Source organism: Diplotaxodon limnothrissa, linkage group LG22, assembly GCF_057381915.1.
Source record: "Diplotaxodon limnothrissa isolate DT_005_m linkage group LG22, D_limnothrissa_male_GT1.1, whole genome shotgun sequence".
NCBI lineage: Eukaryota > Metazoa > Chordata > Actinopteri > Cichliformes > Cichlidae > Diplotaxodon > Diplotaxodon limnothrissa.
Genome location: NC_140616.1, coordinates 17,707,880 through 17,735,082, shown reverse-complemented (window position 1 = coordinate 17,735,082; position 27,203 = coordinate 17,707,880). Strand labels below are relative to the sequence as shown.

Below are 27,203 nucleotides of genomic sequence, written 5' to 3'. Positions count from 1 at the left end.
ATGAGAACTTGAACGAAAAATTCCAAATTTAGATTCATCACTCCATCAGACTGGTTGCTTCTGATTTTCTGTTTAGTTTCTGTGTAATTTGGCATACCTCTGCCTTTTCTCCTTGTTTTGTTCCTTAAGCATATTCTAGTCAGCCACCCTTCCACTGAGATCGTTTCTGATGAGGCTTCAGTGAACAGTGGATGGATCTACAGATGCATTTCTCAGGTCCTGTGTTGGGGTTTTTGCATCAGAGATTCTTAGTAGCTGCATCCATGGTATGAACTTTAAAACCCTACTTCGCCTCACTTTTGAGTTACTGTACTGGGTGTCCATGTTTTCTGCCCTGAGGGTCAAAAATGAGCATAAATAAAAATTTTGATTTTGGAATCACTTGTGTCATTCTTTCTGAATCTGATCACAAATGTCAAGGAAAATTCTGTATGATTTCCAGCAGAAGGCATAACAATAATTAACATTGTTCCTGTACTGCACTCCAAAAGCCTCTCAGTGCTGGAGTGTCTCCACTGAGCTTCAACCTTTGCTGCATAAAGATTAAGGTGGCAAGAAAAAAACCCAAAAGGACTTAAGGACTGCGATTAATGTGTTTGGAATACCAAAATCCAGCATCCAATAAGCACTTAATTAGAAACACAGCAAGAGTTTGCAATGGAGTGTTTTCAGCAATATGTTTCCTCCGCAGAGACCGAAGAGCAATTAGAGAAACACAAAACAAGGACAGCCTGGAATAAAAAGACAAAACAAAACAAATGTATTATTTAGTAACAGTTCAATTTCAGAATCTGTTGAATGCAGGTTTGGTTGCAAATGGCAGCAAATTATTGCTCAATTGTTGATCTGAGATCGGTGACAGGTGCATCATTACCTGTGCTTTAAACACACCAGGATTATAATGAACACAGACATGACCTGCAGGGGACACCCATCTACATCCACACTCACACCATATATAATATGTTGCACGCTGGTGAGTCATCCTCACTAATGAGGCATGTCTGATTCCTGAACGCAGATCCAGACTGATCAAATACTTTGAGCACATGCGGGAAACAGAGTCCACTAAGAACATGAGCCTCGGGTTGAATCATCACTCCTTCACTTTTCACGCTCAGAGGCGAGTATTCATTAGCAGTCAGTGCATTTAGAAAAATTATAATAAGATCATGACCACATTAAGGTCATATTTTTAACATTCTAGTATTCATAAACATGGCTTGCAGTAGTAAAAACAAACTGCCATTTTTGCACATTGCACAACAGTTGTGACAACACAGCAGCAGAAATCCAACAACCCTGATTCTGAAAAATAATGCTGTATAGACTGTTAATAAAAGCAGTGATTCCCAAACCACATAAACCCATATTTCATTCACAACAGAAAACATATCAAATGTTTAAACTCAGAAAGTCTACCAGTTTAAGAAAAATACTAGCTCACTTTTAAATTAAAGGCAGGAATATGTCTCAAAAATGTTTTTTCAGGGCCATGTTTACCACTATGTAGCATCCCTCCTACTTTCTTCAGCAGCCTGTAAACAGGGAACTGAGGAGAGCAGCTGCTGGATATTTGGGAGAGGTTGTCCCATTCTTGCCTGATAGAAGAGTCTAGCTGCTTAACATATGTTTTGTTTTATGATGTTCCAAATGTTTCAGTTGGTGAGAGGTCTGGACTGCAGGCAGGCCAGTTCATCACTCTTGTACTTCAAAGCCATGCTATTGCAATAAATGCAGTATGCAGTTTAGAATCTTCCTGCTGAAATATGCAAGGCCCTCCCTGAAAGATCATCTGGATGTTATATGCTGCATATGTTGCTTTAAAGCCAAATCCAGATGTGTAAGCTTCCAATTTCACAGGCACTGTAATGTACCTTGAGACTATCAGAGATGCAGGCTTTTGAGCTGAGCGTTGATGCTGGATAGTGCCTCTCTACTTTAGTCCAAGGGATGTAGTGTCCAACATTTTTCAAGAAGAATTTTAACTTTTCCTCAGAAACGGATCATTCTGTTCCCATGCAGTGTTAATACAATACTACCCAAAGACCTGAAGATCGCAGGCATCAAATATTCATCCCTGGCCTTGTTCCCTGTGCACAGGGAGCAAGGCTTTACTTTTCCAGCCTTTTGTTGCTCTTGTCTCAGTTTTCTTAGATGTGTTGTTAGCATGAAATTCAAAATGAGCAAATATTCTTCATGAATCAGTAAAATATCTGAACTTAAACATTTGATATATGTTCGGTATATTAAATCATATCAAATTAGATTTCACTCAGTGTTTTTTTTATGCCATTCTACATTTAATCATTAGTCATTATTAATCTCTGGTTATATTTCACAACTTGCTTTTTGTTCTGCATTCCTGCCCTTACCGCTGGCGGTTTCTTCCTGTTAAGAGGGAGTTTTTCTTTTCCACTGTTACCAAGTGCTCGCTCAAAGGGGTTTGTTTGATTTTTGGGGTTTCTCTGTACTATTGTAGGATCTTTACCTTAAAATATTAACCACCTTGAGGTGTTGTTGTGATTTGTCACTATATAAATAAAATAGAATTGAATTGAACTGAACCGAACTGAAATATTTATAAATATTTTTATATATATTGTATTGTATTTTACACTGCACTGACTGATCTGGCACCATTTGTTAACGCAACATTTGGCACCTTGTCTGTGCAAAAAGAAAGAGAAAGAGCTGAAAGATTCTAAAATGCAAAAGAGAACTACAATAGATGTTTTAGCTCAAACCAGCACTGTGCTTCAGTTCTCTCAGATATTCCTTCATGGAGAACGAGTTAATCAGATAAATTAGGACAAATAACTGCTGGATTGCAACAGAAAGCAGGTGTGTTTCACAAACACTTAAGAAGAACCTATGCTGGCATCAAGTCTAAAATGTGGGAGGCAAACTGGTGTGTGTGGTTTAAAAAAAAGTGAGAGCTGTAATTATTGGTGCTATTGTACAATATATTCTGCCCAAGTTTGAAAGACTAATTGTGTGTGTGCGTGTGTGAATGACCAGGGGAGGTTTGTTCTTACTTCTCCTGGCGAGTCTGCTCAGCTGTGGTTTCCATGGCACACTCGAGTGAGCTTTGAAGTGAATGAAGCTGATTGGTAGTCTCCTTCAGCAAGAAGCGGGTCACAAACTGCTCCAAGTGGGTGGACTCCTGATAATCCTGTCAATCAAGGCGATTAGAGGAGGACAAGTTAGAGTAGGAGGCATGGTGAAGGAGGGCCGAACGAGGAGAGCTGTGACACGTTTCACATGCCAGCCGGGAGTCACTCGACGCCCAGACCTCCTCTGCTAATTAAAAGATGCCCACGAGATCATTCATTTAGAAAAGATTACACAACAGTGCTGCTGGAAAGAGAGGAGAAGAAAGAAGCAGATGTCAAACCTTTGGTCTTCTTATTAACTTATTTAATAAAAGAATCCCTGTTAGCTGTGTTTGATCCACCACACTAGACTGATGTCAGCAATGTGTCAGTCGACATCGAGTTAAATGTAGGATGGAGAGCTTAACCCGAGTCGAGTTTAACGACAGAATGTTTCTACAAAGTGAAAAGTGAATTCTTCCACTTAACATTTAACAACGTTACAACTCATTCTTTGTTTATGTCATGATTTAAATGGAGAATTATGTCCATGAACAAAAGCTTTCAGCTAATATTTTATTAATGTTGTTGACATACTTGTGGTATGGGCAAATGCTTTGATGTGGTAACTGTAAATGCAGGTGGATGATATACTGTAAGATAAACCCAACTTGACTCAGTTGAGAAAGCTGCAAATGTGGGTAGTTCATATATTTGCTTCTATCTGAGATCAGTCATTTTTATTTGAATAAATCTTTTTTTGGCTCTTTGGATCCAGGATCCGTGTTCACAAAGAAGCAAAAATCTAAACAGGAGGTGACGGCACAGAAAATGACAGGAGGTGATTTAATAGGAACTGAACTGCTGGTATGTGTGTGTCAACACTGATATACAGTTAGATCCATCATTTGTTGGACAAAAACTCTTTTGTTGTTGTTTTGCCTCTGTACACTGACATTCTGATTGTGCGCTTTAATTCAAGAGGTTTTGCAAAAAAGAATTACCAGTTTTATAACCGGACTTCATTTTCAGAGGTTCAAAAATAACTGGAGAAACTAATATATTTGTGTTCTAAATATAAAGATTTTAATCCTTGGATGAAAATTGTTTGCAGTCAATGGCTGCTCTGCTGGCCCTTTAATGCAGCCACCTTTAGTTTAGATGCGTGGGTCTCTCTTTCAGTTTTGTCTTCAGTCACTGAAAGCTTCTCTGTTGGGTTGATATCAGGTGACTATCTTGGTCATTGAAGAATATCCCTTGAAAAACTGTTGGATTGCTTTTGCACCACACTTTGGGTCATTATTGATGTTTGATTGATATTTATTTATTCATCCAGTCATCACATATTACACAGACTGTGTACTGTCCATATTTGGTTAAATCTGAGCAGAGAGATTAGCGCTGTACACTTCATCGTGCTTCTGCAAGCAGTCACATCATCAATGAACACCAGGGACCCAGTTCCACTGGCAGCAATACATCCAAATACTATAATATCATGTAGATCAGACATCATGTTTGACAGATGATGTGATATGCTTCATATCATAAGCCGTTTCTCTCCTTCTGCATAATTTCTCTTCCCATTATTTTGGTACAAGTTCATCTTGGTTTAATTGGTCCAAATAATTTTTACAGAACTGTGAAGACACTTTTATTCAGGTGAAGTCTAATCTAGCCATGCTGTTCTTTGGTGTAAACAGCGGTTTGTACCGTTTTGTTAACCTGCTGTAGTTTCCTCTATTATGAAGGTATCAGTTGATTGACCCTGACAATGTTACATTTACCTCTTTGAGATTGTTTTTTACTTGGTTAGATGTTGTGCAGTTGTTTTTCTTCACAACGATTCTGTCTGTTTGTGAAGGTTCTCAGTCATCCAGGTCATCGTAGCCTAGAGCGCTTGGAAAGAAATGCATCTGGAAATTTCTTGCAGATGTTTCACCTCTCATCCAAGAAGCTTCTTCAGTTCTAAGAGCAATTGGTGGACAGTCCCAGATTTTAAGCCCAATGGGAGTGTCTAATCACACATGCAAAAGTCACAATCAGGGTGTGGGTCACAATCAGCCAAGGTTTCAGGTAAACCCATTGTGAAACCCTAACCTGTCATGTGATTTACTGAGGTCAAATGGCGCAGGATGTGAGTGGGCGTTAAGGTGTCTGGGAGGGGATCTCAAAACTGGATTATAGACGGCAGACAGTTGGTGTCGTAAACCAGCCCTCTGTTCAAAGATGGTCATTCACAGTGGACACAGATGGCTTCTTTCACTCCTCTTTCAAACCACTTGTCTTCTCTGTCCAAACTGTGAACACTGGCGTCCATAAATGATTGACCATTGTCTTTACGATGCAGATGAACAGCTGAGTCTTGTCCCGTTGAAGTGGCTCTGATTCTTTAAGGCCTTTTGGTGTTGCTGAGCTGATAATCAGAATGGACCAGACTTTTGATTTTTACTTCTCCTTGTTGCTATCTGATAAACTCTCTTGCTTGAATCAACACGTCTTTGATCTTATAGTGAAAGCTCTAGTGAAAAGTTGTCAAAGACAAACCAACTCCAGAGCTTTTCTCTGCTTATTTGCAATAAAACACCAAGGACTCAGCTCTGATCTGTTTCCCAACTGTACATTTCCTTTTTGGCCTCTGAAAATGGGGGCTGTGTATAAAAGTGGCTGCAATTTTTAAACATATAAAACAAAATATATGTGAAACCCTGTAAGTTAAAGCTGGAAGTCTGTAAGTACACCTTTAAATACTTTGAACTCTACTTTTAAATGTGTTATGGGTAAGAGGTTAGCAAACATTTTCCAATTTACATATTCCGAAGCTCTATTTATCCACATGGTCACTATTTGCTGCCCCTTTGGTTTGTTTTGATCTCTACTGACTCCCCCAAAACATGTCAGGCTGCTAACAGCCTGAACACATTCATTAGTCTTCGCTCCGTAGGGTATTTATTTATCAGAGAGAGAGTGAAAGGGTCTAAATGATGATAAAACAGTGTTCTCAGTCATGTGATACCATGTGCATAGTCGTGATACTATAAACATACACATGCAGTATTGAGAAGTATGACTTTAAAGAATTAAATGTGTTATTTTTGCGGCTTTATAGCTGTAAACAAACAGCATCAATCACCACCTCTTAATGATGCATCCTTTCTTCGGATTGGTGTAACAGGTGTTTGCCTGCAGTTATTTATGAGAAATAACATGTTTACATTTCTGTTGTGTTGGCAACAATCAGCTTCTTGTCATTTTGTGAGTCAGAGTTGGATATTTTTTCATGGCAGGTTGGAAAATTAGACTCAATGAGGTTTTGGAGAGATGTCATTTGTTATGTGTGGAACAGCACAGCAGGGCTAAGTGCTGTTTTGAATCTAATCAAAGGAGAGTGAGGGATGGTCAGCACAGCAGTTTGCTGTTTGCATGGCAGACCTGCTCCTACAGTTCTGAGGACCATGAGCATTCGTACACTCCACTTACAATGAGGCATTTGAAGGCAAACGCTAATGCAACTTGGATTAGAGAGTGCGTAATGCATGCATCGAAGCAAAACAAAAGATAGTGTTTCTTTATTTGGGTAACTGCTGTGTTTTTCAGTAGTACGAGGAAAATGGCTGAATTTTAAAAGCTGGATTTGTTTATATGTTGTGTACATGTGTGCGCAGACACACTCACTAATTACAGTTTGTTGAGTGGGTGCCTACTGGGAGAGAGATAAACTCTTAGCAGCTCCTCTAGCATTCAGATCATTAAGACTCTTCCCCATCAGTCCTTTTAACAACATACATACACAAAACCATATGTAAGCAGACTAGATTAGGAGTACAGATAACACAAAATCTCTGCAGTGTTTGCAGTATTACTTTTTTTTAAAGTCTCATTATCTCTCATGCACAGATATTGTTTGATCCCCTGGCAAACACGCACACATGTACACACCTGCACACATGCCTGCGCGCTCGCTCAGCCAGAGTGAGTCACGACAAAACTGGTAAAGGTCAGTCTCCTGTGATCTCCACCTTTGTGCAAGTGTGTGTTAGCGTGTGTGTGTCCATCTCAACAATGAAGAACCATTTTAAACAGCTTCATGTTTCTTTTTTTGGCCTCTTCTTTGATCTTTTATTTTCAGTTGTACAAAAGGTCAAAGGAGAGCTTTGTTGAAGGCAAAACCGTGTGGTTTTCTATAATTTTCTACCTCATTCTCTGACCCAGAACTGCTGCTAAAATCATAGCATTTAAGTCCGCACTGAATAAATGCAATCCCAGCCCTGCAATCATACCTCAGCTTCAGCATCAGTTGTTTTACCCTTGGTAATTATAAAAATCCTGATTAACAATTATAATTAAATAACATCAAAAGCAAGCTGATTGAGCACAACAACTATGCTAAGTAAAACTCAGTTTGCATGTTTTAATCTGTTTCTGGGGAGTGTGTAAATTTCCACTAATTTTAAACTTACCAAACAGCAAACAACGCGGCTACATTTTACCAGGCAGCAGCACTGCATATTATTTTTTATTAATTAAAACTTTAGATTACAGGTTTGGCATCAGTATTTGTATAAAATAAAAGACGGACTGACTATGATCACATAGATTTGGCTTCAATGCTTCTTCCAGCACCCCCGCACGTGTACATAAAGACATGAGGCATGGACACAAATAAATTCGCTTGTGTGCACACACTTATTGTATTCCAGTGCAAAATTAAAATATATATAAAAAAAAAAACACCTTGCAGCCCCCTCACGTACATCCCCAGCCAGAGACTACCCACTGAAATACATACTCAGCCCAACAGAGACGATTGAGCTTTATTCCTGTGACTAAAGGAGCATCTGTTCTCCTTCTTGCTCAGCCAATACCCAGAGACAATCAGAGAAACACGGGGATTTTTTTTTTTCTGTGACTCATTTCTAAGGTCAAAGAAATCTTATAAAAAGCGCAAGCAGAAAGACTTCATCGTGGTGAAAACCTGTGTGTCTTTCACAGTCCAGTGTTGGAATTTCATTTGGAAGTTATTGCACATTCTGTCCAATTTGTGCAGAATAATTTGTCTTCATTTAGGCTCAAATATCCAGTGTGAGTGTTTTCTAGGGGGAGCACTAGAGATTTTCTGAGAGATTTGCAAGGTGAATAGCATCAGTAGAAAATGATAAATCCTTAGCATACACACTGCCTGGTTCTCCCCTCCGCCACCGCCCCGCCGATGTCTCATTTCCGGCTCTCAGTTATCCTCTTGGAGAACAGAAAAATGATTTGAGGTGCGATTTGATTTTCACACCTCAGCTTAAACGTGTTGAGACCCTTGAATGATTGCAAAAGGGGTTGCAGAGCTATGTGTATTTTTCTCTGCAGAAATGGTGAAATTTCAAGCAGGTGTACTTCACAGCTATGCTACTTCATGTCTAACCTTTTTTCCACAACGCCTTTTTGTCTTATGAGCTTCTACTACTTTTTTGCACCTCACATTTTCTTAATAAATCTGTTTTGATCCAATTTTTTCTATAAAATCTACCTTTACTGCTGTTTTTTCCCCAACACACGCTATAAACCAATGCCTTATCTGAGATTGGCCATCATTTATCTTTGACACTACAACTTTTACATGTATAAGTTGGATGTCATCATTTGTTACCTCGTTCTGTGCTAGTAAAAAAAAAAATACAACTGACAAATTAATGGTTTGACTCCCACACAATGGCCACGATGAGATGTGTCTGCTTCACTGAAGATCTGAGGGGCGATTTGAGCTTCACAGCATGTGTTGTGTGCACCAGCTGAGATACTACAAAGAAGACGAGAGAGTGCGACAAAGAAATAGAAGCTCTCCCTCCAGATCTAATAAGCCACCTCTCTTCCTTCTGCTCACATCCTTTTCCCATTTCTCTTTGTCATTTCTCCTTTCACCCTGCCATTTTTCTTCGTGTCTGATCATTCCTGTCTTTTTGACTTTATGTCTCATGCCACTCTCATCTTCCTTCCTCTCGTCTCTGATAATGCAAAGGGCATTCTGCTTCAGACAGTAAGATCAAGAGGACGTAATACATAAAGATCAAAAGCCATATTTGTTTGGTAACGCAGCCACAATCCATTCAATTTGTCATCTGTGCTGGCTGCAAGTCCAAAAAGAATTATAACATGTTTTGTTCTGGGGGGTTCATTAGTAGTATGCATGAGCCGTGGCTTGTCCTTTTTGGCTCTGTAATGGAAATGTGACTAATGGGAGATCTGAGAACGCCAGCTGGGCGTCCTCCCAGGAGCATGCTTATTTTCAGCATGTAGCTTTGGACACATTCTGGGAAAATCAAACATGCCTTCCTATTGTCTGTACATCTTCTAAATTTAATCAAAAGTTTCCTGTGTTACTCCAATTGACACAACTTATCTCAAATGTCACATCCACTGAGTCTTAACTCACTCACTGTGAAAAAAAACACACACATATTATTGTCAAAGGAATATGGATCCTTTTATTACGATGACCTGGATGACTGAGAACCTTCACAGACACACACATATTATTGTGATGTCTGATATCTAGCAAAAAAAAAAATGTATAAAGGAAATTATCATTAGATACATTTATTTTATTGTGAAATAAAATTAAAAATTAGTAGCCTTTGCCAGTACTGTGAATGCAGCTTACAGCCATTTGCCAAGATAAAGCTCTATTTTAACATGCAGGTATAAATAGTTCTAATTTATTATCAGAGGTGTGGACTCGAGTCACATGACTTGGACTCGAGTCAGACTTTTTTTTTTTTTTTTTTTTTTAAAGACTCGAAAGGACTTGAAATTCAAAATTTCAGACTTGTGACTTGACTCGGACTTTTACACCAGTGACTTGAGACTCGACTCTGACTTGCCTGACATTACTTGAGACTTGACTTGAGACTTGAGGATAAAGACTTGAGACTTACTTGAGACTTGCAAAACAATGACTTGGTCCCACCTCTGTTTATTATATCTAATTTTTGTTGTTGCCACCATGTCTGCATGCCTAAGCGCACAGAGTTGGACTGACTGATTCTCATATAGTGCTTTCCTCCTCTCCCAGAGCACTCAGTGCCACACTCACCCATTCACACACTTTCTTCTATGATTTTCAGTGTTTCCAAGTTAACGTTCACACACATTGATATTCTAATGGATGCATCGGGTTAGTATCTTGCTCAAGGATACTTGGCATGCAGACTGTGATTGAACCACTAACCCTCCAATCTAATCTGCCAATCAGTAGACCACCTGCTCTAATTCCTGGGCTACAGCCACTTGTCAGGGTCCTTGGTTTTTTCGACCCAGTGTTTTGAGTTTCCTGTGTTTTTGTCATTTTGAATTATGTATTAAGTCCTCAGTGTCAGTCTTTAGTTATTCTATAGGGTAATGTTCCTTGTATACCTTATTTAGAAATTTTCCCTCTGTGTAGCGGACCCATGCGTCTCCCTCTGTGTGTCTAAGGCTACGTTCACACTGCAGGTGCATCCAATCCGACTTTTTTGATCCTATGCGACCCATATCCGATCATGGTATGACGGTGTGAACGGCACAAATCCGATATTTTCAAATCTGATCTGGGTCACTTTCTTATGTGGTACTGAATCTGATACATATCTGATGTTTTAGAAAGCGACTGCTGTTTGAATGGTCATGTCGCATTAAATCCGTCTTTTACGTCACTGACACAAGACAGACGCCAATTATCAGCGCTGGAGAAGACATCGCAAACGCTTCCTGGCCATCCAGTGAAACTATTGGGAAGACAACGTTGGAGGAACATGAACATTTTATTTGTACTGTATAATCTGCAGATTCTGACAGAAATCCGCAACTATCCTTTGAAGCACCGCTCCTCTAAAACAGCAATAAGGATAATTATTAGGCCATATGTAAAAAACAAAATAACTTCATAACTTAAAGCAAAATTTGGAAACGTAAAGTCCAAAACAAGTCTTCATATTAACGGCCATCAGTCAAACAATACTGTTTGGTCTGGGTCTAAACAGAGCGCGTTGTGTGTGACGTCTTCTTTTGTGCATGCGGGCCGCTTTGAGGGTTCACACTAGAGCATGTTTGCGGTCACATTTTATTTGTAGTGTGAACAAGCAAACAAATTTTTTTTTAAAAAATCGATCAAAAAATGGAATTGAGCATTAAGACCTGCAGTGTGAACGTAGCCTAAGTGGATATAGTGATGTGAGTGTTGTGCTTTGTTCCCACTCCTTGTGTTCTGTGTTTCCTCACCCGTCATGTGCTCCTCCATGTTCTTTCTCCCTCCAGGCTATTTCTGTATACTTCCTGTTTTACTTTGAAGGTCTGTGTCTCATGTTGCTTCCTTGTCTTGTCGGTTCTGATTTCTCCCAGCTGTGTTTCCCTCCTGTCTCCTGTTTCCTGATTGTCCCTGTGAATATACAAGCCCTGTGTTTTCTCCTGCTGGTTGCTGGTTCGTCTGTGATGTCTCCCTGTGTTCATCTGCATGTTATCCTGTGAGTTTTAGATTCAGCGCCGTGCGTTTAGGTTTTCCCTGTTTAATTATTTCTTAGTTCCTGTCCTCACCGTCTCCATTTAAATAAACTCACTCCTCATACCAACCTCTGACTGCACTGGGGTCCTCACTTTACCTCCACACGACCTGCCTCGTCAGCCGTGACGCCACCCATGTGATTGGCTGATTAGATATTGAGTTGGACACGTGTAATAAAATTGCTGATGACTATACAGATACACACACACACACACACATGCATATTTGGCAAGATTGTTACACCAAAGAAACAGTTGACAAACACAAATTATATTACTTTTTTATGCTACGTTTATAATAATAAAGGTGCATTTAAAATATCTGTTATGTCAGTAGCTTCATCAAGACGACCTCCCTGATAGAAAGAACCCAAAAAACAGTCTAATGCCTTAACTTATTTTGTTTTAATAAGAACTGGAATTTGCATAAAATCTGAAATGCAGAAATCATTGTGAAAAAGAAAAACACACTTTCAAGAGAATTTCAAAAACATCAATGCCCAAAAGATATGTGAATATTCACACAGGAAACATCATTACTATTCACATCTAGTGTTCCTGTGTATGTTCCCCCTGATTACATTCATTTATAGCATCTTACCTTCTTTGTTTTGTCCATCGCCTTCAGGATGGACATGTTCAGGTCTTCTAAGGCAGCAAGAACGTTCTCGTATTCACCGAGGTGCTGGGAGAAGTACTCTTCGAAGCAGAAAAACCAAAGCAAAAAACATTTTGTGAGTCAGACAACTGGGACAGGGCTGTAGGTGTTTTGTTGAAGAAGCACTGGTGTGACACCTCACTCGCACTGCCTTAGGGGTTTGGTCTGGGAGCATGTGACCATGTCTAACATCTTACTTTCCTATCTTTACTTTTCTGTCTGCATTTAAAAGACTCAACTTACCACAGAGTTCATCCGTGTCCAAGTTGCTGTAAAAGAAGAAAATGACAGGTATTTAAATTAAAAACAGACGTCTCCAGGGACAGAGGTACATTTTTCCTGCAAAGATCTCTTTGACACAGTCTTCGCTTTGATGAATCAATGTGATGACAGATAGAACTGAGTAAAATATGCGATGAGTAACAGAATAATTTTGGTGTTTTGGCCTCCAGAGGCATGAGTGAGAGACAAATTGGCCAAATGGGGAGTTTCAGAAATGTTGGCCGTTTCTAATAAATGTTCATGCATGGATGCTTTTCTGGGTGGTCTGAGTATTTTTGTTCCTGAAAGAGAGAGCCCAAAAGAGAAAAGAAGTGGAACAAAGGAGAGGTGACGAAGTGAAGAGAATATTAGGCACTGTATCAGCACTACAACTATCTTCAGACGACACAAAAAACACATCTTATTTCTTGCTCTAGTCATTGATACCAGGGGATTTCATTCGTTTAAACCGCATTTCATGCAAGCCGTGGCTGCTGTTTGCAAGAGGAGAGTGCTGCAATCAATGATCCAAACAGGAGAAAACGGAGAGAGGAGCCAGAAGTCAGACAACTAAGTAACGCACCATTAGCCTCTCTCCTGTTTTGCTTGAAGCCTGGTTGCTCTGACACTGAAGGTACATTACCATTGCTCTGAAAATTTGTTACCTTTATAAATAAATAAAACAGCCTTGAAATACTGTAAATACAGTTAATTCCATATCAATAATCTGTCATCCATACATGCAGCATGCTGTGTGTGCCTGTTTAAATCCGCTGTATTGAATAATGTCAGTGTTCGACATGGACCTGAGCAGGTTTAACAGCCTGTCAGGGAGACCTTACAATCTGGTTACTCGTTCTTTAATCAATATAGGATTCAACCAGAGACTTCCAATTGACTTCCTTACAACTTTGTCATCTGCCTCCTCCTGTGTTCATTTCACAGGTGGAGGCACACATTAACACGGAGTCTGGTAAAGATAATAGGAAACTGGACTCCACTGTATGTCAACAGTATGCATTTTTCTTTTTTTGTTGTTGATATTTTCTTGAATACATATCTGATACAATCTATATAATAAAATTAAATATCATTAATTGAGTTCTGCTGAGCTCTGCTTAGGAATAAAGGGACATTTTAGGTCTCTATTCTCATTACAAATATCACATCAAATCTACACATACACACTGAAAGGTTGTTGGTTGGTTCAATTCCAGCTATAGCCACAAATCATCTTTAATACTGAGTCAGGAAGAGATCTGGTGTAAAAATGTGTTTGTGAAATAATTATTATCACTTTAAAATATTAAGGAAGTAGACAGACGTTTAGATGGTGATGACTGTAGGAGCAAGTGGTGACAAAGCCAGATAATTTCTTCTTGCTTTTCAAATGGCCAAATAATTTCTTTTCTTTTTGTTAAGTCACCCCTATCATTGGCTTATCTTGTTGAGGCCATGTAAAAGTATACGATGAGGACTTAGGCACTAATGACCTCTTAACTAATTACACCTTGCTGTTGCTGCAGATCAGAAGATGCATACACTTTGGGTATAAAGGGATGAACATGGTCAGCAACAATAATCAGGTAGGCTGTGGTGGTTAAATGATGCTCAGCTGGTGCTTAGGAGGCTGAAATGTACCAAGAAAATATCCCTAACAACATTAAACCACTACCTTCTGCTTGAACTGCTGATACAAGGCAGGACTGATATATGCTTTCATGTTTTTTATCAACATGCCTATAAAGTTGCTGTCATGTGATTGGTTGTGTGTATATAATAAATTTAGTTAGTAACTATATTCTGATTTTAAGAAATCTGGTTTTGTTTCTGAAGTTGTCCTTTTAAAAATGTTTATAAAAATCAATTAAACTTCAGTTTTGATGCCTCTGTGCTCAGTCTGCAAAAAACATTTCTGAAAAAACTGAAATTCAGTTGTTAGTAAGTTTAACTTTAGCTCTGTGAGTGGATGCACAACCCTTCAAAAGGCTCTATAACTGGTTAGGTGAGGAGGCCAGACTTACTGATCGCTGTGGCCTCCCCAGAGCTTGTTTTTTCTTTTGTCCACTTGCAGTTTATGTGAGTTTGGACACCAAAACATTGAAACTGTTTAACATATTGATTTAAATATAAATTTTCCAAGGTGATCGTTGTGTGATGTAATGCCGAGTGCAAATCCTGCATTCTTATAATTGTTGTGATGATGTGATGAGCTGCAGCAGCTATTTATTTAGAGAGAGAATCAACCTGTATCAAACCACTTGAGTCAGAGTGTTTAATTTTCTGGTTGTTTAATTACACCAATGAAGTACGTAACATGATTGACACACCACTGTGTGGAGTGAACAGAGATATTTTAATAAGCTTCCTGATAAGTGTACTCATTAAGCAGTGTTAATAGAATTAGCACTGTTTGCTTCGGGTGATATAGACAACAACAACCATCCTGTGACTATTACTCTATCAACAGACACTAGGGCCCAGTGTGTAAACTACAAGCCCAACAACATACACACACAAGTTCCTTTACATCCTTGTGTAGTTTTAAGCCAGCTCTTTGTTTATAACAGCTGGCTGAATGCTCAACAGCTGCTTGCTTTAAAGCTTACAAAAGTCTCTTTCTAGTGTTTTTAGACCACTGATGCAGAACCTGCATCTGATTAATGTGAGGCACACCAAAGAAAACTAATAGCTTACACAGAATGAAGTTTCTCCAAGCACTTTTTGAAGAACTATTTTCAACCTGATTCAGACTGCAGATCTTTATTAGTACACATAATCATCATTATTTTTCAATGTCTAACGTCAAACTGAGGGCCAGGTGAGGTGGTTTATTCAAAGTGGTAATTCATCATAAAAAATACTGAGTGCTCTCGAGTCTTTGACATCTCTATTAGAAAATGTATTTCTATTGAAATAAATCACTATCATCACTTCTTCTGTTGTGAATAGCTTTAGTTTAGTTTCATAAAACCAAATGTCCAGCAGTGTTGATTCAATGCACAACAGAGTCAGTGGCTAAAGTGCTAAAAGTGGCGCTCTGTGTGAAACCGCTAACACTAACCATAAATTCTCCATTTCTTTGGCAGGTAATGAAGGGTAAACCAAATAATAATGTGTGATTACATACTGGTTGTACACGGTGATAGATGATACAGTTACTCTATATTATACTTTGTATATTTATGACAGCACTTGTTAGCTTGTTTGTGCACATGCTAATTGAAGCGTGGCACAGAAGCTAGCATGGCTTTACACTTTTATTTCTCTTCTGTTATGACTATCTAAACATTAGATCAATAACAGATGCTTTTACTAACCTAACCATGTTCTACATCACTCTACAATAACACACATATATTTAGTTCTACTTGTTTCCTTTATATAAAACTTTGATCGGGGACTTTAGGGTTAAGGATGCCAGTGTTATATAGCTGGAAGACAGAGATTAGAAATACTTACATACTAATCTAAGCTTTGTCAAAATGGCACTAAAAGGTTTATTCACCTGCTAAATGCCTCTCAGACAGAAACAGTGCTTCAGTGCTGCACTGCTATTATATAACTGAAACTAGCAGCTATTTCTAAATATCTTGTGGCTCAGCGGGTCATTTGCTCACAAATGCCTTCAGTGTAATCACAGAGGAGTGACTGTATAAGTATTATCTGTATCCTGATTGATGCAGGAGCTGGTTCACATTATAATGTCTGCAGGGAGCATAAGTAATGTGGTTTCTCATGTGTGTGATTTAAAAGAATTGGTGTGAACTAAAAAGCAGAAAAATCAGTGCAAATCGGTCGACAGTGAAGTGTCAGTGTGTCTTTGGCTTCCTCTCACCGTTAGGTGTTTGGGACATTGTGAATATAAAGGGAACATTGCACATCAGTGCCTGATTTTTAAAAGTAGATGATCTGTATTTACTGTGCTTCCACCTCCAGCTGAGTCTTGCAGAACAAAGCTGCAGGTCAGGAGGAAAAGAGGAAGACCACAGAGAAAGTTCACAGGTGTAGTGAGGGAGGACTTTGGGATCATCATTAACGATGATTTAGGCCTCATTGTGATGCGTTGACGGTTTCCCTGATTGAAAGGTGACTTATAATACACAAGAATTTGGAAACCACGTTAGACAAGCCTGATATTTGAGAGTAATAATAATAATAATAATAATAATAATAATAATAATAATAATAATGGATTGCATTTATAAAGCACTTTTCGAGACCCTCAAAGCACTTTACAATTCCACTATTCATTCACTCTCACATTCACACACTGGTACACACTGACATGGTGTACAAGAAAAGCATGCAGAAGCTCACTTTATTTCTCTACTTGTGGCAGTCTCTCAGGGTGAAACAAAAATCTGTACAGGTATTACAATAAAAAAAAACAAAACTCTTTTTGAAAGCAGTAACTAAATTCAAAATGACCTCTCAAAGCCTCAGTGGGAAAGCTCCAAACAAATTTTACCAGCCATTTCATTTATATTGTTGTATTATTTTAGTTACTTCACAAAATAATTTGAGCAAGTAAATCTCTTCTTACTTTTAAAAAGATGAATGTTATTAAAAGGGAAAACACAACGATATCGTTCAGAATTTTGAAACCGATTACTCTCGCCCCTTACCTCTCCTCATCTGAATGGAATAAACTGGTAAGAAGGTAAAGCGAGTCTTACTCTGTGTTATGGGTATCGATCGTGTGAAAGAGCTCCTTCAGTTCCTCAGCTGTCAGGACTCCGTCAGAGAAGTAGGATTTGAATTCATCAAAGGACAGCTTTCCATCATCTGGGGGTAAAGAACAAATCTTCTCAGGATGGCTTCTTTCTCAACACTTTAAAACATCGTGGATTTGGTTTGTGTTTGCAAGACATCAGACTATAAGAAAATGTGTCCAAACAAATGTAAAAGTGAAACTGGCGGATCATTTTGTTATAAAACTGATAAGATGACATTGATAAAGAATATTTGTCTTGAGCTGGTTTGACCTGAGGTGTCTTTAGATGTTAAAAATTATATCAGTAAAATATGGCATCAAGTTTAAACATCAGATTCTATTTCACATCAAACGAGGAGTAATATAACATAACAAAATAAACCAGCAAAGGTACATTGATCTTGTTTTTATTATCCCTCTCTCCATATATAAAGCAGGTCATCACCATTTGTTCCACTAGACTAACATTATATCAAACAGTCAGTCATTTTTTATGATTTGAGGCGCTGCAATTATGAACAGAATAAAAGTAGTATGAAATATTCATGAGCTGAAAATAAACAGAATTTCAAAACAGAGCGCTCCAAACTGAACGCCCTCCAGCGAAAACAAAGACCAACGACATCTCGTTTTTCACGCAGCTCTGGCTCCAGTGGTGTCTTCCTGTTTTTGTGACACAGTGTGGCCGATCTTCAAATTGTCACTGCTGACCTGATCTGGAGGAAATGTGTAGCATGTTTCTATAGCTGCTGTAAGGGAACACAATCACATGCCCAAAAATAGAGCCTACAGTGAGTCACTGTCAGTGCATTCAGAAATACGCTCGGAGCAGGTTCGGCATGTGCTGCTCCTTGTGCAACAATAAAAACAAACATGTGGGATGACTTCTATTGCTGCATGACAAGGCTTCAAATCATACACGGCGTGGGATGGATATTTAGTAGATGATGGAGCATGTCATGCCATGTGAAAAATACTGATTTGCTATTTTTGGTCATTTCTGCTAAATTCAACTGGACTGCATTTATGTTGTTTACACAACAAGCCACAGTCACACATTCATGCAGACTTTTAATGGGTAGATATAACAAATATACTAATGACATGAGGGGCAAATGGGTCAGCAACTTGTCCAAGAACACTTCTACATGCTGCCTGGACGAGTTGGGGATCAAACCCTCAACCTCCTGCTACAAACTGATGCCCCAAATTAAAAATATATGCAGGTCAAAGAAAGACAACTAAATATAGAGGTCTGTTAATTTGTCGGTATGTTATATGACTTATAGGAAAATTGATTCTACTATTTTCCTTTTTAACATTTTAAAACAAACAGCTGTTTCCAGAAATGGGTGCTGATGTTTACTTGTTTACAGCAAAGTACACCCGCCAGGTTATCGCTGATGGACGTTATAGGATGGACATAGCGGCAGTTTTTCGTAACGTCCCCTTCTGAACCCTCGACATGAACATTTTGGTCATTTCCAGCTTGTTTCTATGAAACTGTCAAACAGGGTGAATCTCAGACATCGTGGCTACTGCACGCATGAGTCCACAGTCACACAGACCAGTCGGGAAATCCCTGGGAAACATCAGTTGCTAGAAAAAATGTGTATTGCCCGACCAACTGGCAATTGGCTGCAGGTAGTCACTGGGTGAAAGTGGTTACAAAGAGGTATACAGTATTGTATCAAAAACAGTGGGATTTGTTTGGGCGCTTGCAGGTTGTCATGGTTATGTGCAGTCTGCAATGCAACTCGCCGAGCAGTCGTGAAACTTGAAAAAGAGTGACCCAAACCAGAAACAGAGACTACTCGCCTTCAACATAAAAGCTGCACCTTTTGAAACGTGTTGGTTGCATCAATTAAGAGCAGCTTTTAATTTGAAAAGCAAACGTAATAATTTGCACAAAGTATCACGACTGCTTTCTAACTCCTGACAGATTTCAGCAGGGGTCATGACTTTTTGTGCTTTTTTGCACCTTCCTTTCTTCGTATGATCAACACATTTTCTCTCTATCATTTCTTCTATTTACCCATAACTTAATTCATGGACATTTATGGTGTGATTTCTTTGCATGCATGGATTGGATGGGTTGTTACCAACATCTGGTAAGAATTTCCTTATAAACTGATCTATTTTTTTCTTATATTTATTGTTTTGTGGAAATTAATGAATGGTTTGGTCACACTTTTCACAGTATTTTCACAACAAATAGTTTGCAAGTGTTTTCAGACAAGTCAGGATCTTCCATGAGTGACTGAGGTCTAAGGTTGGCGCTTGTCAGTCACAAGATAACCACAACTTAAAGCATCATCTAACCAAATTGCTAATTTTCCTACTCCCCTGGCTAAATGTTAAATTGAAATGGTAAACTGTGATTTAGCATTATACTCTAATGAACAGCACAAAACCACAGAAGATGTAATGTAATGAGGCGGTGAATAGACTCTAAACTAGCAAATGTGTTTAAAAAGCAATCAGAAAAGTGAGCTAAAAAATAAAGCCGCCCCCTGCAGGTCATTAGAGTAAATGCAGATTTGAGGCACTTTGACATTTGTCCTCATTGTTCAGACCCAGAGGCTACTTCCATCTTTTATATACAATCTATGTTTATAATACACTTCAGTAAAAGTCAGAACATCAAAGTCATTTCTTACAAAAACATTATTTAAATTAAAAAAATTTAATTCTTTCCAGAATTAAATGAAAGAAATTTAGATCTTGTTTTATTTATTTCAAAGCATATTTATTATCTCAGCAAACAAAGACTTGCTTGAATTGTGTGGGGTCAAAACAGTTTTTAAATGAAAAGTAAACAGTGAAGCAGCTTAAAGAAGCTAAGATGGAGGATTTATGTACATCCTATATTACACTTGCATGTGTAACAGAAAGAGATTTATTTATTATTTTAGTGCTTTTTGGATTCCCTTTGTTGTCTGCACTTCTCTGATCAATAAGAACATAAAAGATGTATTTTTGTATGTTTATCCTGCATTAGAGAGTGGAGGTGAAACAACAACATAATTTGCCACCTGATAGGGCACCTCTGAGTCATTTTGTGTGGACCACTATCATAAAAGTGTTCACAAATGTCAGTGTTTTTCTTTGTAAATGCTCTGAAACTGAACCTCAGTGGGCATGGTCAGTTTCCTGTTTCCATGGAAACTGACAGAGTATCAGCAGAGAGTCATGATCGGAATTTCATTGAGAAAGTAATCTGTGAAAGAAAGGTTGAAGTGACGCTCAACACAGAAGAGAGTGGTGTTGGTGTGCGAATCTGAAATGAGCCAGATGGTGAAATACTCACCGTTTTTATCGGCCCTCCGTAAGATCTGTAATTAGGAAATGAAGAAAAAAACAACAGGATATTAAAGCAGGTTCCACACCACCAGAGTTAAAGTAAGCAAGTGTGTGAGTGCGAGGATCATCGATCACTCTGCCGAAAGCAGTGCGTCATTAAATTATTGATAGTGCTGTCCCAGAGTCCAAAGGAGATGAAAGGCGGAGTGGCAATGACCACATCAGCTGTAAAAGGCTTGAGCCACCATCCTCAAAATAGCACATCCTACTTTTACTTACCATGAAGAAGACTCTGCACAGGCGGCTTTGGAGGATAAATCTATATCTAAATGATGTCTGTTTTAAATTCATTCATTTATTTGTGGGATTTCCAGACTAAGAGGATTCTAGCCCAAAGCTGCACACAGGTTAAAAAAAGAAAGAAAAAGAAAACTACTATAAAATATCCACCCACCATCTTCAAGCTCCTGGCAGTCGATTCTGTGCTCTGATTTACTTTTTTTTTCCAGTTTTTTTTTTAATCTGCTGTACAAATACTGCTTCTCTGTCTTCATCTCTTAGTTAAATTCAGTTCCTCTACAAAGCGACAAAGCAGAAAAAATTGTTTTGTTTCATTATTATTTCAAATATGTAATCAACCATTCACTTGGCAGGAACCATCACAACCATGTTAGAAAGTGGTCCAAAAAAGAGAAAGAAAATATCCAGTGAGTGGCTGTTCTCTGGATGAAAATTCCAGAATGAACAGACTGCTTTGAGCTGATAGGAAGGCAAGAGTAACAAGAGTAACCACTCGTTGGAACAAAGATATCCATAAGAGCATCTCTAAATGCCCTACATGTTGAATTCTGAAGTAGATGTGCTACAGGAGCAGAAGACCACACTAGCTGCTACTTTTGTCAGCTAAGAACAGGAAACTGAGGCTACATGTCACACTGACTCACCAAAACTGGACAACAGAAGACTAGAAAAAAACAAAACATTATCTGGTCTAATTAGTTTCAATTTCTGCTGCTACACTCAGAATTTGTCATAAACAACATGGAAGCATGGATCCATCCTTGTATCAGTGATTCAGGCTGCTGGTGATGTAATGCGTTGGAAAATATATTCTTGGCACAGTTTGGATCCATTAGTACTGACTGAGCATCATTCTAAGGCCACAGCTTACCTGAGTTGCTCATCTTTATAACCACAGTGTCCTCATGTTCTCACAGCTGCTTCCAGCAGGATCACATATCATCTCACTAAGTTTAAAATCATCTCAAAATGCTTTCTTGAGCATAACGATGAGCTCCCTGTACTCAAACTAGTACTAAGCTTCATGGTGTACCTAAATAAAGTGTCTGGTGAGTGTACATAAATTAGAAAAGACTACCAAAAAAGACATCACTTTGTATTATATGAAACTAGAATAGGATATTTTTAAGTCATGGTATTTTAATTACATATAATTAAGTTTTTATCAATTAAGTATAAAAATAATATAGATATTAATAAATGCTCAAAATAAGCACCTGCTCCTGATGTAATTGTGTCTGCTCTCTAAAGCTGTTGTGTCTGTTCTTTATCACCCCGTGAACGCATTGTCACAATCTTAATAGTACAGGCTTAAATAATATTTAGAGTAATCTTGATGACTACTCCTGCCGTTTCTGCTTTTACCCCTGTAATTAAACTCAAGTCCGGGTCTCATCTCATTTCATACCTCAGCTCACCCAAATGAATCTTTCATATGCTATTAATAAAATAAATCTCACACCGCAACAACGGCAGCAGAATAAAAATGCAAACATCTGAGATAATGTCAGTGATTGGGTTGAAGATATGTGTATTAATGAAGCACACTGAGGTTGAAGCTCAGAAGAAACAAAATATACCCAAGAAGCAACAATTTGTGACCAGCTCTCCCCTAAAAACAAGAAATGGTTTGATTCCCTGTAATCCAGTTGGAGAAGACAGATAATGAGTTTGCCATTGGCTGGATAGATAGAGGTCTCTGCCTTTAATAACTCTGGTTAAATGCTAAATGTATTACAAAGCACTTTTCTCCTCTTACCGAGCACTCAAAACACTTCTCTTGGTTCATTTGCTTTCCTTCTATGCCTTCCCGAAAATACTGATGGCAGCCAACAGGTTTATGATTAAGATATCACAAATGAATGAAAGCATGGAGGGAAATTGAATCAGTAGGTGGATAAGAGGCAGAAGGCAGTCTGATTAAGAGCAGGGGTAAAGCTGCTAAGACACAAACACTTGGAGAAGGGTCATTAGATCAGGATGAGAGTTTAAGATGTGTGAGGAATCAATCCTAGGCTTATTTTATTGTCCACACTTACACCCTCTGCACTTGCCTCCATCCCTAACAAAAACAGGACCCAAACAGAAGACCCGCTTAAGGAAAAATCACCAGCATGTCTACAACTACCACCTATGGCTTGGTTTGTTTGTTTTTCTTTGCACAGATTTGCAGTGAAAATTAGGAAATTAAGTGAATGATGTTCATAATTTAATTGAATATGTACCCCCACCCCCTGCACAATACTCAAACAAAACCTACATCCATGTTTGCATGATCATTTCCCCCACAAAAAAATACAGGTTTCTCTTTTCAAATTAGAAATATGTTAATGTTAATTAGATTTTTCATATTTAAGCTGGATTTGTGAACAAACATATCAACAAAACGGGGCAGATTTCTACTAATTAATTATTTTACTGTGTTTGATTTTAAGGCTGAGGAGAAGCGAAAGGAGTAAGCTTTGAAATCCTTCTACCAAATAGATAAAGTACATGTGAGTTGTATGAAATAATTACTAGAAAGAAAGCCCTCTGTACACGTCATACATTAGAGGAATCCATATTAAATCAAGTGAGCCACAATCAACACTAATAGGTCTTCTTTATTTCTAATAAATTGAAATCTGTAAACTGTAATGCATTTTGTAAGGATCACATACCGGTAATCCTGGTATATATATTTTTCTACAGTTATGTTTTAACAGTGTTGATTTTTAAGTGTAATTTTGGTCTTAATAAGGATAAAAAACACATGATACTTACATCAATGAAAATGGACATTCCCTTTTTGAGCTCTATTTGAGCGCTGGGCTCCTCGGACACCGGCTGAACCTCTTCTGAACAATCCATCATCCACAGTGTAGCTTCACTTGTGATCTGCAGAGGAATGTGTGTCCGCTTGAACCTCTTATTCTCTGACTCCGACAAGACACGCGAAGTAACGCACAAGTTCCGGGCTGGAGTGCCACAATTAAACGTTTACTTTTAAAAGCCGAAAATAAGAGTTAATGCGATCCTTACAGTGCACGTAACGAAGCCCAAATATAACTGCCCTGCAGTCAGCTTTGAGACTGCTTTTTCCTCCCCGTTAGGCAGCGATGTGCAGCTATATGCTTTTATTTTGACAGCTAAATCAACAGCCTGCCATATACTGACTGTCTGTGTTGATCCCGCCTCAGTTGATGCGAAGTGTTCGTGTTTTTCACACTGTGATGCACAGGCTTTAAAATATATAATTAAATACATAGAAACTTCACCTGAGACACTCTGACAACATCGCTGCATTCAGCCAAATGAGCAGCACTAATAGCTTACTCCAACAGAGGGGCTGTTACATAAATGTGAACTTTTTGTAAAAGCTACAAAGGCCACATAAAAGGTCGGCTTATGATGTCCTCTCTAGACAGATCCCCCTCCCCCCAGGTAGTTGAATGCTTGAAAACGGTGGTCTCACTTCAACACACAAAAATGGCCAGTCTCTCAAGGACTGACATTTCTGTGTTTTCGCTGCAGTATATGCTCTCTTTTAATCTGACCATAATGAAAATGTATACAACTAAAAAACAAACAAATTAAAAAACAACAACTCATTAAGAATGCTTTCTATTGTAGCTTTGCATTAGCAAAAGAAGAAGAAGAGGAATATTGAACTATAACAAGGATATGTATGTTATAATCTGCCACATGTATCGCTCATGCTAAACTTGTATTGGGTTGAAATGGCTGTAAAACTGTGTAACACTTCCATCTAGTGGGGTGCTGTGATAGCACAAAAATACAGATCAACAAAACCAAAAATTACATTGATGAAAAAAAAAAAGAAAAAACATATAATTTAATTAATAGTCCAGGGTTTATGTGAGACAATGCTCAGATAGGAGGGGTTAGTCTGTTTTTAAAGGACTACCACCTCAAGGCTTACAGCTCCACAGCCGAGAAAGCGGTGTTAGATGCACCAATGAACTTATTGTCTGCTTCACTCCCCTCGTTATGAATTTATGCTGAGCACACCAAGCAGGGTGATTCCCCTCAGGCTATAATATTATACTGCATGCTCTCAGAAATACAGGAGAATAAGTGAAAGTGCTCTTACTCTGCCACATTTCACAGTAGTGTGCCGCCTGAAATTATGAACCAGATTTTTATAAACGTGAAATTATGTCCATAAAAATAATCTGCAGTGTATTTTTATGCTAACTATATTTACTGCAGTACTATTGTTCAGTTACAGATTTGTGGTACATGTACTGCATTTAGGTCTGCTTCTTCATCACCTCATTGCATGATGGATATTTATTTTTGATTCCTTCTTTGAAAGCTATTTTGAATGAACATGGTAAGAAAATTAAGCTTAATTCATCTTGTTGTGAATGAAGACTGATTGGAGACAATCTATACTTTTGCCAGCTGAATTTAAGAGCATGTTATTTTAGGTGATCAAGAGGAAACATATAATTTTTATAGTAGAATAAAACTGAATTGAGAACCTTTTTTGTAGGATTATATGCCAATGAGCAAACATATGTGTAGATCAGGGGTGTCAAACATAAAGCCCAGGGTCCAGAATTGGCCTGGCAAAGACTCCAATCTGACCCACTGAAAGGTTGTAGAAAGTGTGAAGGAATGCATAGATTTAAACTTTAATCTGTATTTTGATAAGCTTTTCACAAGTTCATAAAAACCTCTCCTATTGCCATTCACACTATACCAAAGTAAAGTAATAGATAATTAAAGGACATAAAAGTTCCTGTTTTTAGTGCCTACTTACTTATACTACTAATAATGATATCAGTACTGGAATGTTTATGTAGGCAATGAGGTACCAAAAACCTTTCTGTCATTTTCTACATTAATAATGTAGAAAAACTGAGAAATACTGTTGAAATTGCACTCCCCCCTATATTATAAACAATATGTGGACTGTCCCACCAGGGGAGAGAAAACTTTAGACTTACTGTATGCTAACGTCAAGGATGCATACAGCTCCTCCTCCCTCCCCCCACTTGGTAGGTCAGATCATAACCTGATTCACCTCACCCCCCGCTATGTGCCAATTGTGAGGAGGGAACCTGTGACCACCAGGACTGTTAGGAGGTGGTCAGAGGAGGCAATAGCGGAACTACAGGGCTGTTTCGAGGTGACCGACTGGGAAACACTCTGTGAGCCTCACGCCGAGGACATCAATGGGCTTACTGAGTGTATCACAGACTACATAACTTTCTGCACCGACTCCATTGTTCCAGCTCAGACTGTTCATTGTTACCCAAATAACAAGCCGTGGGTGACTAAGGACATCAAAGCCCTCCTCAACAACAAGAAGAGGGCTTTCAGAGGGGGCAACAAAGAGGAGGTGAGGAAGGTCCAGGTGTTACTAAAGGACAAGATCAGAGAGGCTAAGGACAATTACAGGAGGAAGCTGGAGTGGAAACTCCAGCAGAACAGCATGAGAGAGGTGTGGAGGGGCATGAAGACCATCACTGGATTCAGGCCAACCAACAGCAGGGGAGCTGAGGGAGGTGAGAATAGAGCCGACGAGTTGAATCTGTTTTTCAATAGATTCGACACCACAGTGTCTGCTCCCACCCCCACAACCTCACCTGCAGTCAGCCTGGAATCCAGAGCCACACCACTGTGCCAGCCTCTCTCTTCACATGTTGCCTCCTGTGAGATTCCTGACACCCCTCCCCCACCCATCACCTTCACTCAATACCAGGTTGAGATGCAAATGAGGAGACTTCACTCAGGCAAGTCTGCTGGACCAGACGGAGTGAGTCCCCTTGTCCTCAAGACCTGTGCCCCCCAGCTGTGTGGAGTCTTTCATAAACTGTTTATGCTGAGTCTGAGTCTGCAGAGGGTCCCGGTGATGTGGAAGACATCATGCCTCGTCCCTGTACCAAAGACGCCACGTCCCAGTGGCCCCCAGGATTACAGGCCCGTGGCACTGACCTCCCACATCATGAAGACCCTGGAAAGGCTCATCCTGGACCAGCTGCGACCCATAGTAAGACCACATCTGGATCCCCTTCAGTTCGCTTATCAGCCTCGTCTCGGAACAGAGGACGCCATCATCTACCTGCTCAATCGTGTCTACACCCATCTGGACTAGCCGGCGAGCACTGTGAGGGTCATGTTTTTTGACTTTTCCAGTGCTTTCAACACCATCAGGCCGACCCTCCTGGGTGATAAGTTAGCAGCGATGCAGGTGGATGCTTCTCTGGTGTCCTGGATTGTTGATTACCTGACAGGAAGACCACAATATGTACGTCTCCCACAGTGTGTGTCTGACAAGGTGATTAGCAACACAGGGGCACCACAGGGGACTGTCCTCTCCCCCTTCCTCTTCACC

At 39.1% G+C, this 27,203-nt stretch overlaps 1 protein-coding gene across 2 annotated transcripts in view; it reads right to left on the bottom strand.

Moving 5' to 3' along the window:
- Positions 1-23,710, bottom strand: part of necab1 (N-terminal EF-hand calcium binding protein 1) — a 44,406-nt gene extending 20,696 nt beyond the window's left edge. For both annotated transcript variants that reach the window (XM_085346598.1, XM_085346597.1), the window contains exons 1-6: positions 23,621-23,710; positions 20,565-20,589; positions 17,217-17,325; positions 12,520-12,545; positions 12,220-12,317; positions 3,039-3,175 (exon numbers count right to left, since the gene is read on the bottom strand). In XM_085346598.1, the coding sequence (XP_085202724.1) occupies positions 3,039-3,175; positions 12,220-12,317; positions 12,520-12,545; positions 17,217-17,325; positions 20,565-20,589; positions 23,621-23,710 (485 nt within the window). The remainder of the gene's footprint in view (positions 1-3,038; positions 3,176-12,219; positions 12,318-12,519; positions 12,546-17,216; positions 17,326-20,564; positions 20,590-23,620) is intronic.
- Between the last annotated feature and the right edge of the window lie 3,493 nt (positions 23,711-27,203).